The sequence below is a fragment of the Parasteatoda tepidariorum genome, chromosome X1 (assembly GCF_043381705.1).
Source record: "Parasteatoda tepidariorum isolate YZ-2023 chromosome X1, CAS_Ptep_4.0, whole genome shotgun sequence".
Lineage (NCBI taxonomy): Eukaryota > Metazoa > Arthropoda > Arachnida > Araneae > Theridiidae > Parasteatoda > Parasteatoda tepidariorum.
In genome coordinates this window covers 18,905,059-18,918,075 of record NC_092214.1, presented here as the reverse complement: position 1 = coordinate 18,918,075, position 13,017 = coordinate 18,905,059, and the positions used below count along the sequence as shown (strand labels likewise).

The window sequence follows — 13,017 nt, the reverse complement described above, 5'->3', positions numbered from 1 at the left end:
TTCAGTTTAAAGTGCCCGCTTAGAAAGATATTCAAATAGGAGTTATCAAGTAAGTGAACATGTCTTATTTTTCCGAAGGTGAAAAATACTGAGTTGACTGCTGAGCATTGGTTTAAATTTTATTATTGCTAGGGAGAAGAATTGTGTAAAAAAAGAGCATCCAAGCTTTTCCATGATATTCGATAATTTTTTATGCTTAAAAATACTTAAAAGATATGCATGAGGGGTTAAAATATGGTAATCACTAAGACAATAAAGTAAGAACGAGGCGGTATTTTTTCCCAGAACAGAGCCCTTTCTAATGACATACACGCAGATATATTATTTTTCACGAGATGAAAAGAATTGTTTGCCCATGTTATTGTTTATCTTTATGAAAAGATCCCGAAGTATTTATTGCTTACATTTTTATTTCAAAATCGTTTTACAAAGTTCAAAAAAATAAATATCTCGTTATCTCTTAAATAAGTTACAGAAAAACTAAAACAAGTAGTAAATTTATTGTTGAATAAAAATCTGAAATTTTCGGAAAAAAAATTTAATATGCAAATCTAGAATGACATATTTAAAAATTATTCAGTAAATTACATGTTGATACTTTTTGAAATAAAATGAGCTAAAATTTGTAGTTATTTTTAGCTGCAGAATTGAATAACAGTGATTAAATTTATATAAATTTAAACAATTATTTTTATATTCCCTTTCGAACCATTAGAAGAAAGTAATTTTCATTGAAACAATACCTCAATATTAAACCAAAACAATATTAAGGACTTTTGCTGTTGTTGTTGGAGGCGAAAAGTAACCAAAATATTTCCAATTTTTTTTTCTTTTATAAGGATTTGCTTTTGCATTGAACAGAAGTTTCGCAGCTTTGAAATAAAGAAACTAAAAGTAATATGAAAAAAGTAATAAGTAAATTTAACATTGTAAACTTTATTTCATGTGAAATTCCAATGCAATTAAAGACTATATTAACCCATGAATTGTAAACTGTTTGCTGAAAAGAAATCACTTTATTAGTTTCATGCTTGATAATGATGGGAAAAGTATGTGTATTTGCACAAATTAAATAAAAAATAAAATATAAAAATAAATAAGTAAAAATTGAAAAAATAGAGGATTCAGAATTTGGTCCTCCCATTTTTATTTTTAAATCACAAATATAGCATAACAATTAAAATTGACTTACTTTGCGTAAATGGGATATTTGGAATTGAACTAAGAACATCCAATATATTTATTAACAATGTATTGTAACCTACCTCATTTTCGAAATAAGTCTTTTGTAATAGCGTCTTCTTAAATACCCCGAATTTTGCGAATAAATTTTGAAACTTATTTATTAAAAACCTTTTACTTACCAATTAAATATTTGAATATCAAAACATGTTCAAAATTCCCATTTCTCATATTCTCATAGTAAGGGATGGACTTAAAATTTACTTAATATTTAAAGTAAGCAGTTTATCAAATAAATAAAACTAAAATGTTCATTTAAAAATAAAATAAAGGGTAAAATTTAAGAAATAATCAAAAATGCACTCAGAAAATGTTCACATAGAAACAAAAATAAGTGTTGGTACAAAATTAATTTGCATATGTTTAGGGGAAGATTTTGAAAAGTAATTATAAAAATAACAAATAAATGTAAACTTCGAATTAAAGTAGTAGAATTTTATAATAATACATATTTATCATATCAATTTACATGTTGGCATTTAAAGTGGAAACATTTAATGGAATTATGAAGTTGCATTAATTTTGAATATAAAATTACCTTGAAGAAGAATAGCAGGAGATAGATGATGAATACCTTCAACTACAGTAAGGCCAGAATAAGTATTATTAAAAACTCTAAGTCCTTCTATAAGATCAAACTGATGCTTCGTATCAACGTGAAAACCTGAGGCTGAAAAATAAAAATTAATAAATTAGATTGAAATATTTTGCAAATATGAAATTGTTTATTTTTGCTCCTTATATAATTGCGAAAAATAAGCTAAAATGGTAAAAAGTGTTTTTGATCAAAACTGTAACTCTTGAAAAAAAAATATATTTGAAATGTTTGAAAACTAAAAGGAAAATATTGCACTTCATAAGGATATATTACACCTATAAATTATATTCATTTGTTTTACAAATATAAAATAATCTATTTTTTTCCATTACGTAATATCAGATATGAAGCTGAATGACAAAAAGTGTAAAAACATGGGATTGAAAGTAATTCATGTAATAATTTTTTTAAAAATATACATTTGCCTCTTTTTGTCTCCTACGAAATATTCGATAAAGAATTAAATCGTGAAACTTTACAACTGTACAATTTTTTTGTCGCTTACGTCGAAATTAAAATGGGGGAAAAGTAAAATAAATAGCACGAGATTGGAAAAAAAAAATTTCTTCATAAAACAATTATTAAAAAAAATTCATATGAATGTGTTATAAGTATTGATTCACCCATCTTCGCCCGTTGTTTAATAGCCATTGAGGAATTAAAATGAAAAAAAAAAAAAAAAGAAATAGTAAAGTATGTTTAGTTAAATTAAAAGAAGAATAAAGATGAGAAACTGATAACATGTCTTTTAATAGGAAAATATGGCAAGATTTGATCTACAACCTTAAAAATTAGGAAAGAATTATTTTAGGTGCTCCCAATTTTCTTCTTTTTATTTAAGAGAAATATTTTTACACTATAGAATTAGCAGTTTTAGCATTATAGAATTAGCTGTATTTTTAAGTCTTAAGAATTAACAGTTATTAAAGTAAAATGGTAGTCTTTTAGCCAATGATTTGCATTAAAATAAGCAAAGAAAAAAATTAAATTTTATGTTATTTAAGTTATTTAAAGCCGGTTGGTCATAGTTGTTAAAAATCTTTAAAAACAAAATGATCATAGTCTCCCAAAATTTGACATGATTGAATAAGCTTTATTTAATTTCCGATAGATGGCGATACCTCTGAAAAATTTTTGCCAGCCGAAGCATTTAGGATTTTCTTTAAAAATATTCGCCTGACACTTTCCACAAAGACGATTCGATTTAAAATGTAACTAAGTAATCCTAATGATATCAGTATTTACAATGTATAATCTTTGCAACATTTGTAAATAGTTATAATCCATCGAAAATTAAAATATTATTTAAGTATTAAACTAATGAAATTTTAAACATTTCGAAACTTTTATGATTATACTAATGAAGTTTTTTGAAATAATGTAAATATAAGTTCTTATTTAAATAAGATTCTTCTAAGGAAAGAAAATGGTTACATTATATTGATAAAATACAACAAGATTATTAAAAGTTATAACTATTATATTATTTTTTAATATAATATGTTTTTATTTCTAACTGTTTTGAGGAAACGGTAAAAAGTTTTACTGTATCGTTTATAGATGTTATCATTTGTTTAATTTTTGCTAATAAAGCAATAATAAATATCACTTAAATAAATGTTATGCTTTTATATCCGATAGTAGATACATGGTGGCATGAAGAAGTTGATGAACAGAAAGAATTTAAGCCCAGTTTTAGTTAAATTAGAATTATCGATATTACCAAAAATAAGAATAATTACGTTCGTTGTGATAATTCCTAACACATTAGAAAATTGAAATTTTATACAACTCTAAAGTGTTTATGTATAGATTTTTCCAAAGTTTCAAAATAATGAATAATTGTGTTTAAAAATGGAAAAATACGCTTAAGACATATTTAATTTATTATATAATCCATCTTAAAATATTTCAGGTGTTGAATGAATGAAAAATTAAAGATAATTAAAGATTTCAGGTGTTGAAGTTTGAATGAAAAATTAAAGATAAATTTAGTTAAATTAATTTAAAAACATCTGTAATGTTTGGTTGTTAAAGTATAAAACTAAATAAAAACTAATTTAGAATCGAAACAAAAGGAAATTATTTAGAGCTAAAATAAGGAAATAATTTTAGTAAATGAAAAAAAATGTATATCATTTAATTTTAAAAGAAATAATTTATTTATTTTTAATTACTAATTTCTAAACCAAAACAAATGCTACACTTTTATGTGAAAAATTGAGATAGGAAAAAGTGCATGCTCATTAAAACCCAGTTGTTTTTTATTTTATCTGAAAAAATTATTTCTCAGTTATGTTTATATATTTTTACATATACATATATGTATATATATAGGTATACACATACATACGCAGCTATATCTTTAAAAGGTTTTAACGCATTTTTATATGCATCTTTAAAAGTTTTTTTAAAAGGTTAGTAAAAGTTTTTATCTTAAAGTTATATGCATAAAAACAACGCGGTTATTCCAGATACACTTGACGGATACTTTTGCACGCCAGTGGATGTTCCTAAGTATGAAATATTGTTGTAAAATTGAGTTACGTGATGTTTTTTTCTTTCTTTGTTAGAGTTTTTTTTTTTTTTTTTTTGCATTTTTATTTGTACTTATTGTATTTGTTTTGCATTTGTAGATGTTCTACATGAAAAAAAACTTTTTTTTTCAGTAAAAGTAATTGAAATAAAATAAAAACAAGCGTAACTATTGCTCCTAAATTAAAAAAAAATAGAAAATATAAATAAATAGATGAATTAAATAAAATAAATAAACAAATAAATAAAATAAATTAATTAATTAAATAAACAAATAAATAAAATAAATAAACAAATAAAATAAATAAATAAAATAAGTAAATAAACAAAATAAATAGTTTGTTTTAAACTTTATGTACTTTAAAAACTGCTCATTTAAATATTATTTTTGCTTTAGTTTACGTAATATGAAAGTATTTCATTAAAGTGATATCGTAAAATTGTGAGAAATTTTTAGAAGAAGCTTGAAATCATGCATTAAAAATTTTGATCTCAATAATATAATTTTGTTAAACTAAAAAAGAATTTTAAAATTATATTTGATCTTAATAAGGAAAGTACTAATAAAAGCACGCTTTGAAACTTTCAAAAATACATTTCATAACTGATTAAACTGTTCACGTTAAGTTCATTGCAAAATAAATAAGTAAAAAAAAATAAATAAAAGTGAGTCAGAGGAAAATATTTTCCCCTTATGTTATAGTTTAAATAAAGTCTAGAAAAATATTGTAGAATCTCAATACTTAAAAACGTATTTTTAACGAACTCATTAAAATTGTGAGTAAATATTTTGGAGAAAAGTACATGCACTATGTATCGAAAAATAATTTGTACTGAATGATAGGTAAATTATTCGATTATATTTTTACATTTGTCCCTAAAAAAGGTACTAGGGATACTAATGAGTAATTCATGCTTCAAATCTTTTGAATTGTTCTGTATAGGCAGAGTGACTTTGTATCGTCTTTATGAGTTAAAATAAATAAGTTTGAATTTTCTTATAAATGTCCATTTTCTTCTTGCCAAGAATTATTAAAACTTCACGATTAAATTTTCATATCATTTGACAGAATGTCTTGCCTTAAATGAGAAGTTAATATGGAAACTATGCTCAAACTAGTAGGTAAACAACACCTCTACACAAATTGGTATCTGCTATGAAACTTAAAAACGTTTAAAGCGTCTCAAATTCTTAACCTACAATTTCGTTAAAATTATATTTCGAAGGAAAAGCCTGTCTAAAATGAAAATAACTGGATTATGAATGAAAACAAGATTTATTGAAAGAGACATTAGTTATAAAAATTTGCTAGTTTATTTAATAAATATAATATAATTTTAAAAAAGTAATGCCTTTAAAATACAAATTAGTTCAATTAAATAACAGAAATGTGAGCAATGGAATTTAGAATCAATATTTACTGATCTTTATTGTGTGTGTTTTTTTTTTTGGAATGGTTTGCATTCAGTGAATTTAGAAGATTGTTTTAAAATTTTTTATCTGTCTTTATGTATGCTGTTATATTCCGACACATACATCAGTTACTTAAAATTTCAATGAAATTCACATTTAAGAAATATTGTATTAGTTTAAATGTATAAACATTTTAAATAAACAGTTTTGACTTTTGTATTTACGAAACTTTAAATATTTATTCTAAAGTAATAGCATTCAAAATATGAAGGAAAACTTTTGCTCTACAACGTATATTTATTTTTCAATCTATTTTGTCCTAGAGTTGCTCTTCTCGGATATTTAGTTTACATGTGTTTAAATGCATTTATGTTAACTTACAAATTATATTTACAAAGTTTGTATACTATTTTCGAGCAATACTCTATGCTTTTGTCATTCGTATAGTATTTAAAGATCAAGAATTTAGTTTGAAAAGCAAAAAGCAATGAAATGAATGAAATTTTCGCTTAAAGCATTGCGATTTTTTTCTGGACTCCAAATTCTATTTTCTTTTTTGGTTTAAATTATTTCACAAAAAAAGCTTATTTTAAAATATTTCTTCTTAAAAATAGAAAAAAGCATTTATTAAAAATAAAAAAAAGATATAGAGGAGCAGTGAATCGTAGTTAAATGCGAAAATTGCAAAAATTAATAGTTTTAAAACTTAAAAGAAAGATAATTTTCAAATATGTTTGATAAAAATTGTAAAAAAAGGCAGAGAAAATTTAATATTTGAACCACCAGTTAACTTAATTTTGATTGTGAGACTAGTCTTTAATTTTTATCTGGATAATTTTGCTGTAAAGCTAAAAAAACAAACGAAAAAAAAAATCAAAATATTAAAGCATTTCTCATAAAAGAACGTAAAACAGCAGAGGAAGAATAAAACAATGTGGAACTAATATTAATGTGGGATTAAGGTGGTAGTTTTATTCTGGTGAAACTTTGAACCACTTTGAAACTTTCGGGCGGAAAACTTAATACGGTGTCCAGATGAGCAATTTTATTCCTCAAATTAAACTATCTTAAGTTTGATTATTCTATACTGCGATTCTACTTAAATAGAATAAAAAACATGGCTTATATTCAAACGTTCTACGTTAATAGTGTTAAATTTATTTATAAAAATTGGAATGATATTTTTCAAGTACAGACAAGGAGTTGCAATTAATACACAATTATATTTATATCTCCTATTGATACATACATTGTTAGAAATTTCAAAGTTCTTTGAACCATAAAATCGTACTAACTGCAACTTTACTACAATACCTGCTAACTTTTGCAATTTTTACAGGTAATATTATTTAGTCGTAACTAGACTGATTTATTCTTTATTATATTAATCTGAATTTAAAATATGAGGCTATTTTAACCGACGCATCACAAAGAATTTAAAAATACGATGGCAAGTTGAAACACATTATCATGCAAGTTAAACCATCTTAAATTTAATTTCTGTTTGATTGATATACTATGGCTCAACCTAAACAGAAATAGGATATGTCTTATCACTGTCATGAGATAAAAGTAGTATATCTGGGATTTAGAATTAAGTTAAACATACAAAACTTCTCTTTTAATAAGTATCAAAAAAAATAATAGAAAGATGTATATAAGAAGGACTAGAAGAGCTTTTTTTTAGAACAGGTTGGAAGCTTCTTCTATGAATTAACAAAATCGACATTTTCAATCAGTAGAATGTGGAATTCAATTCCCGGAAAGATTGCGCACCTGGTATTTCAATTTTATTTTCCCAGTTATATTTGCACTCATACAAGTCTATTCATGCTCGCGAAATTTATGAAAAAATGTGAAAGTGGGGAGGAGAGAGCTATAAAAAATGAAATATAACTACATGAGGGTTCCCTATTTCCTTGTACGATTCTAGCAACAGAATTTTTATTGCTGAATAAATATTGGGGTATTTCATTCCTTCAGATTTATAAGAGTTGGGGAGAGTGGATTTTTTTTAAAATTCTTTCAGAGCAAGTGCTTTTTCGTTTTAAAAGGAATTTAATAATATGGTCACATATAAATAAAATTAAACGAAAAATGTTAAATAAAATTAATATTGAATTGAATTATCGTAATAAAATAAAAATAAGAAAATTTAATTTATTTTTGTTTACTATAATGTTATACATTATATTTTATATTATTTGAATATATTACATTTAAATGTCTTTAGTATATCAATAGTTTGTATAATCTTAAAAACTTAAGAAAACTGCTACAAAAAGAGGTTTTATTATTAAATATTGACGTATAAATAAATTTTAGGATGTTTCGTTCTGGATTAGATTATGAAAAATTTTTATAACAAATATTTTGAATTTCTTAAGTTTTTTTTTTCATTTGAAACTAAAACGATTCTACTAAGTAACATTAATATTAACATAAAATATTACAATATTTTTAATAAAGAACCATAAAATCAGTACCTTGAATATTTGTTGCAATAATAATAAGGTTAAAGTATCACCGTTCTAAGAATAATTAATCTATATGGCTTTTATCCAATTTAAAGTAGTGAACATTTCGAAAATTTAGAAAATATTCTATGAAATGCTTTTATTCCCAAAAATATGATTCAAATCAAGAATTAAGATGAAATATTTAGATTTTTTAAAACATGAACAAAATTTATTTCAATACGTCATGATAAACTAGCTATTGAGAGCTACGAAAACAAATGGACATTTAACATAATTATGAATATTTTCGTTTAGGTTCATGGAATTTCTGTTTTTTTACTTTCCATTTTACGAAACATCTTCAAAATTAAATTCAAATTTATTTCGAAATTGACTTAGTTTTTTGACGAACACAAATTTAATTGTAATACATGTCATTAAAATTTTATAAATTTTGTATTACAAGTGCATAAATTTAATAATCATCATTATGTCGAATTTTTCCTTTTTAGTTAATTCATCATTTTCACGAAACTTTTTTAAAATTAAATTGAGCTTTTTTTTTTCAAAATCATATTTAGTTACAAAAAGTTTATAATAATGTGTTGTTAAAACTTTTCGATAAACTGCAAACATCAAAAAACATCAACGCGACGTCACATAATCACGCTAAAGAATGTTCGAAATCAAAATAAATATCCAATCATTTTGCAACTATTATTGCATTTAACAAAATAAAACTGAAATGATCCTCTTATTTTATATATCTCTTTTACGAATAAGCGAACGCAATTGTTGATGGTCATATACGTCCGTACTCTGTAAATATCTCTTCCCCTTTCTGAAAAAGCATTGCAGGTGAAACAAACATGGGGTAATGTTTGATCCTTAGGTCATTCTTAGACGTCTCGCCGGCAATGATTTTACGTTCTTTAAGAATGTATGTGTTGTAATCTAGTTCCTTTACATCATTTATTGCTGTCAGTCTTATTATGTTTTTAGGTCTTGTACGAAGCAAACTTTTGAAAATTATATTGGATAGCGTAGATTTAGTTCAGTCTCCTATCCTATTTACAATAAATAAAGATTGAAATTTACCCTTAAATACAAAAAAGAGTAAATTTTTAATAAACAGATAATATCACGCTTAATACATATAGGATAAGTCTAGGTTAGATGGCCATAGAAGAATGTTGGCCAGTGTATTTCTAATATTGTTAAATAAAATGCAGCAGATGCAATTTCGCAATAAGCAGTAAACTTGTTTATCAATTTGCAGAAAGCATCGCTTTACGTAACAACAAAAAATATGTAAAATTTTAATGTTTGTTTTATTCAGGGGTCAAATATTTATCGGGAAATAAGTATATTGTTTTGTTATTATCCGATAGAATCCTTTTACCTAGTCAATAGAACCCTACATATTATCCGATCTACAGACATGACATTTTATCCGATAGAATTCTTTTACCTAGTTAATAGAGTCCTACATATTATCCGATCTACAGACATGACATCTTATCCGATAGAATTCTTTTACCTAGTCAATAGAACCCTACATATTATCCGATCTACAGACATGACATCTTATCCGATAGAATTCTTTTACCTAGTCAATAAAACCCTACATATTATCCGATCTACAGACATGACATATTATCCAATAGAATCCTATTACCTAGTCAATTGAACACTGCATATTATCCGATCCACTCACTTAGAATTTTCTAATATTTATGTGTGATAGTTGTGGAAAAGAATACAATGCAGCAACTGAGAATGATGAGTGGAAGACACGTGTAAGGTGAAAGCAATGGCTCCCTGAAACATGTACGAAATTTAAAAACCTTTGCCAATTTTTTTTGTTTTGTTTTTGCTTTTTGCAAGTGAGTGATTAAATCTTTGAATTAGATTTTGTTTATTAGATTCTTTTTAATTATTTTCCAAGATAAAATTAATTCCTAACCAAGGGAAAATTAATTCTATTAATTATTTTAAGTTTTTCAAGGTTAACTGAATGGAATCTTATTTTCTATATTTTAACTTTTCCATATTTTAACAATTTTTCTTTACAGTATTAAATGGTAAATTTCTCTCAGCATTAAAGAAAGATGGTCATTTGAGTTTAATTTCAAGCAATTTTTTTTAATATTTTGTTTTCTCATTGTTTTGTACTCAAAATATGTTGAGCACATGTATGAAAATTTAAAATAAGCATAAACATTTCTTTTGACTCCATTATTAGCTTTTTAATTTAGATTTGAAAAAAAAGTATGGCCAACCTAGACTTACCCCATGCATAATTTTACAAAAGAGAAAAAAATATGATTTGCCATGCATGTTAAAATAACTTTTTTCAGCAATGAAATTGTTATATTTTCATGAAAATTATCCCTTTCTCTATAAGTTTAATTGGTTAAGATATACTTTAAATTTCAAATTTCAAGTAAAATTTAATTTATTTATGGTTAGAAAAAGAACAACAGAAAAACAGGAAATTTATAACTCATCTGTCATACAATAATTCATCTTTCACTCCTTATTTTTTTAAAATCATAACTCTACCAATTTAAAGGATGTGATCACCTCTGAACAAAATCCTCTATATAGAGTGTTAAAGTCGTATAAAATAACATAAATCGTTTTATCATACAAGATGAAGATTAAAAGTTTAGTAACACCTTGAATATTCATATTCAACAAGAAAAATTCAACTTTTATTACAATTACTATTTAACATTAAAATATTTCTCAGACATTACTACTTATTGAACGGAAATGATAACACACTCAGTATTATTTGCAAAAATTTCATTGATTTTAAATTGTGAACATTTTTTATTCTTATAATAGTATCGTATCTATGAATAAATTACTTCAGCTAATTTACGATAATTATTACAAATTGCACTCTTCGTAAATTAATTACCTTGTTTTATTTTTAAATTGTTCAGAACTCAATTATTTAAAGGTTTTCAAAAATTATGCAATAAAGTAAACCAATCACGCATTTTTAAAAAAAAAATATTTGGAAATGTTTTAAATTAATTAATTCAAAATGGAATATTTTAATATAAACAGTAGAAAGTTTTTAAAAAATAACGTGGACTACTCGAACAGTTTAAAATAGGGCTCTTTGCCAGGATTTCTTATTCTTTCCTCTGTTCTTACTTTTTTATAATTTTCTTTTTTTTAAATCAGTTCAAACTGTAGTAGTAAATATTTGCACTGGGAAAGTAGCCAAAGGAAAGATTTCTGCTTCTATTGTTACTCGCATCACTAATGGTCAATTTAATTCAAGAATTTGATATTAAACAAAACAATTAATTGTTTTTCACATTTTATTGCTAGAAAAAAATATTACAAAAGTTTCCTTTTACTAAAAAAAAAATATTGAAAAGTATATAGTAAAGATTAAAAGCTAAGAAAGTGGTTTGTAACAATGTTTATTTTTATATAATTAAATATTAACTAAAAAAACTAATAATGCTTTCAAAACTGTACACCATGAAGTATTTAAAATAATTATAGAGATTTAAGGAAAAATTTTTGGTTATGCTCAAATTAATTATTCGAAAAAATTATACAGTAATAATTTAAGGAAAACAATTTAACCTCTTATATACGTACTTTAATTTCAAATATACATTTATGACAAAAAATAAAAAGTAATAAATTGGAATTTGAAAACCAAAATAATATATTGGCTCTAGAATAAACTGTATCACACACACACACATATATATATATATGCATAAATTTATGTACGATAGGATAGTAATTTGGCTATGTTATTAAAAATAAAATATATAATTAATAGAGCAAAAAAATTAATTACTGCTTATTTTAATAATTTGTAACATCTAACACAATAGATTTTTTTACCAACAATTATATGCACTTTATAGCTCAATGCAGTTTACATAATTTATTAGTTGAAGATTGAATGATGCAATGTGTTCTCTGCTGAATTGATCGAAGAATTTGACTTTTGCTTTGAATTGCAGAGACCAAGAATTACGCAAAATGATAAGTGAATATCCATATCAGTTATTAACGAAATAAATAATGCAACTATTCATGCACTTAGCTGAATTTTTCGTAATAATTCCTATTAATACACTTTTATGTAGTTGTAGATTTTAATTGCGGATAAAAATTGTAAATAAAATATATACATACCAGAATAAAAACAAGTGATGTATTCAATAGAAATGTGTAATATCGTGAAAAATAACCAGTGCCGTAAAACAATATTATTCTTTGGGGTTTTATTGAAGCCTAGTCCAAACATTTCATACATATCTATATCATGAGTCTCGCATTTCTTTGATCCCGCTATCCCATTATGTTTTGTATTCTTTTTGTATACCCCATAGAAATATATCCATTGCTAAATGCACTCCATTTAATAAAATAATTATAAACTTTGCAAAGTTTAATTGATGCACTATCACTCGCTGAGCCGGCAAGATGCAAGGATAAGAAGGAGCAATCCCTGCTACTTTACTCCAATCATTTTTTCTCCGTACTGAATTGTCTGAATGCGGCACTACATGAGATGAAAGGAGGGTTACTGTTCCTCAGTTTCCTGAGTGCGTGTCGCCAAATTTGGGCGACTTTGGCGCTGTTTCCTTTGCCTGCCTCAAAAACGCGGGAATATGCTCTTATTCCACTTTAAAATTCTTTTCCTCTTTTTACATTAATAACTGTTTACGAATCATAATATATATATATATATATATATATACACATATGTATGTGTGTGT

General features: G+C 24.8%; 1 protein-coding gene across 6 annotated transcripts in view; it reads right to left on the bottom strand.

Moving 5' to 3' along the window:
- The window catches only part of LOC107443983 (protein kinase C-binding protein NELL2), a 119,722-nt gene that overhangs the window by 23,751 nt on the left and 82,954 nt on the right, over positions 1 to 13,017 (bottom strand). For 3 of the 6 annotated variants that reach the window (XM_071187307.1, XM_016058024.4, XM_071187310.1), the window contains exons 1-2: positions 12,431 to 12,796; positions 1,781 to 1,912 (exon numbers count right to left, since the gene is read on the bottom strand). In XM_071187307.1, the coding sequence (XP_071043408.1) occupies positions 1,781 to 1,912; positions 12,431 to 12,551 (253 nt within the window). In that variant the 5' untranslated portion in view covers positions 12,552 to 12,796. Of the gene's footprint in view, positions 1 to 1,780; positions 1,913 to 12,430; positions 12,797 to 13,017 lie in introns of those variants that run through there. The other 3 variants (XM_016058023.4, XM_016058025.4, XM_071187308.1) reach the window with 1 other exon arrangement.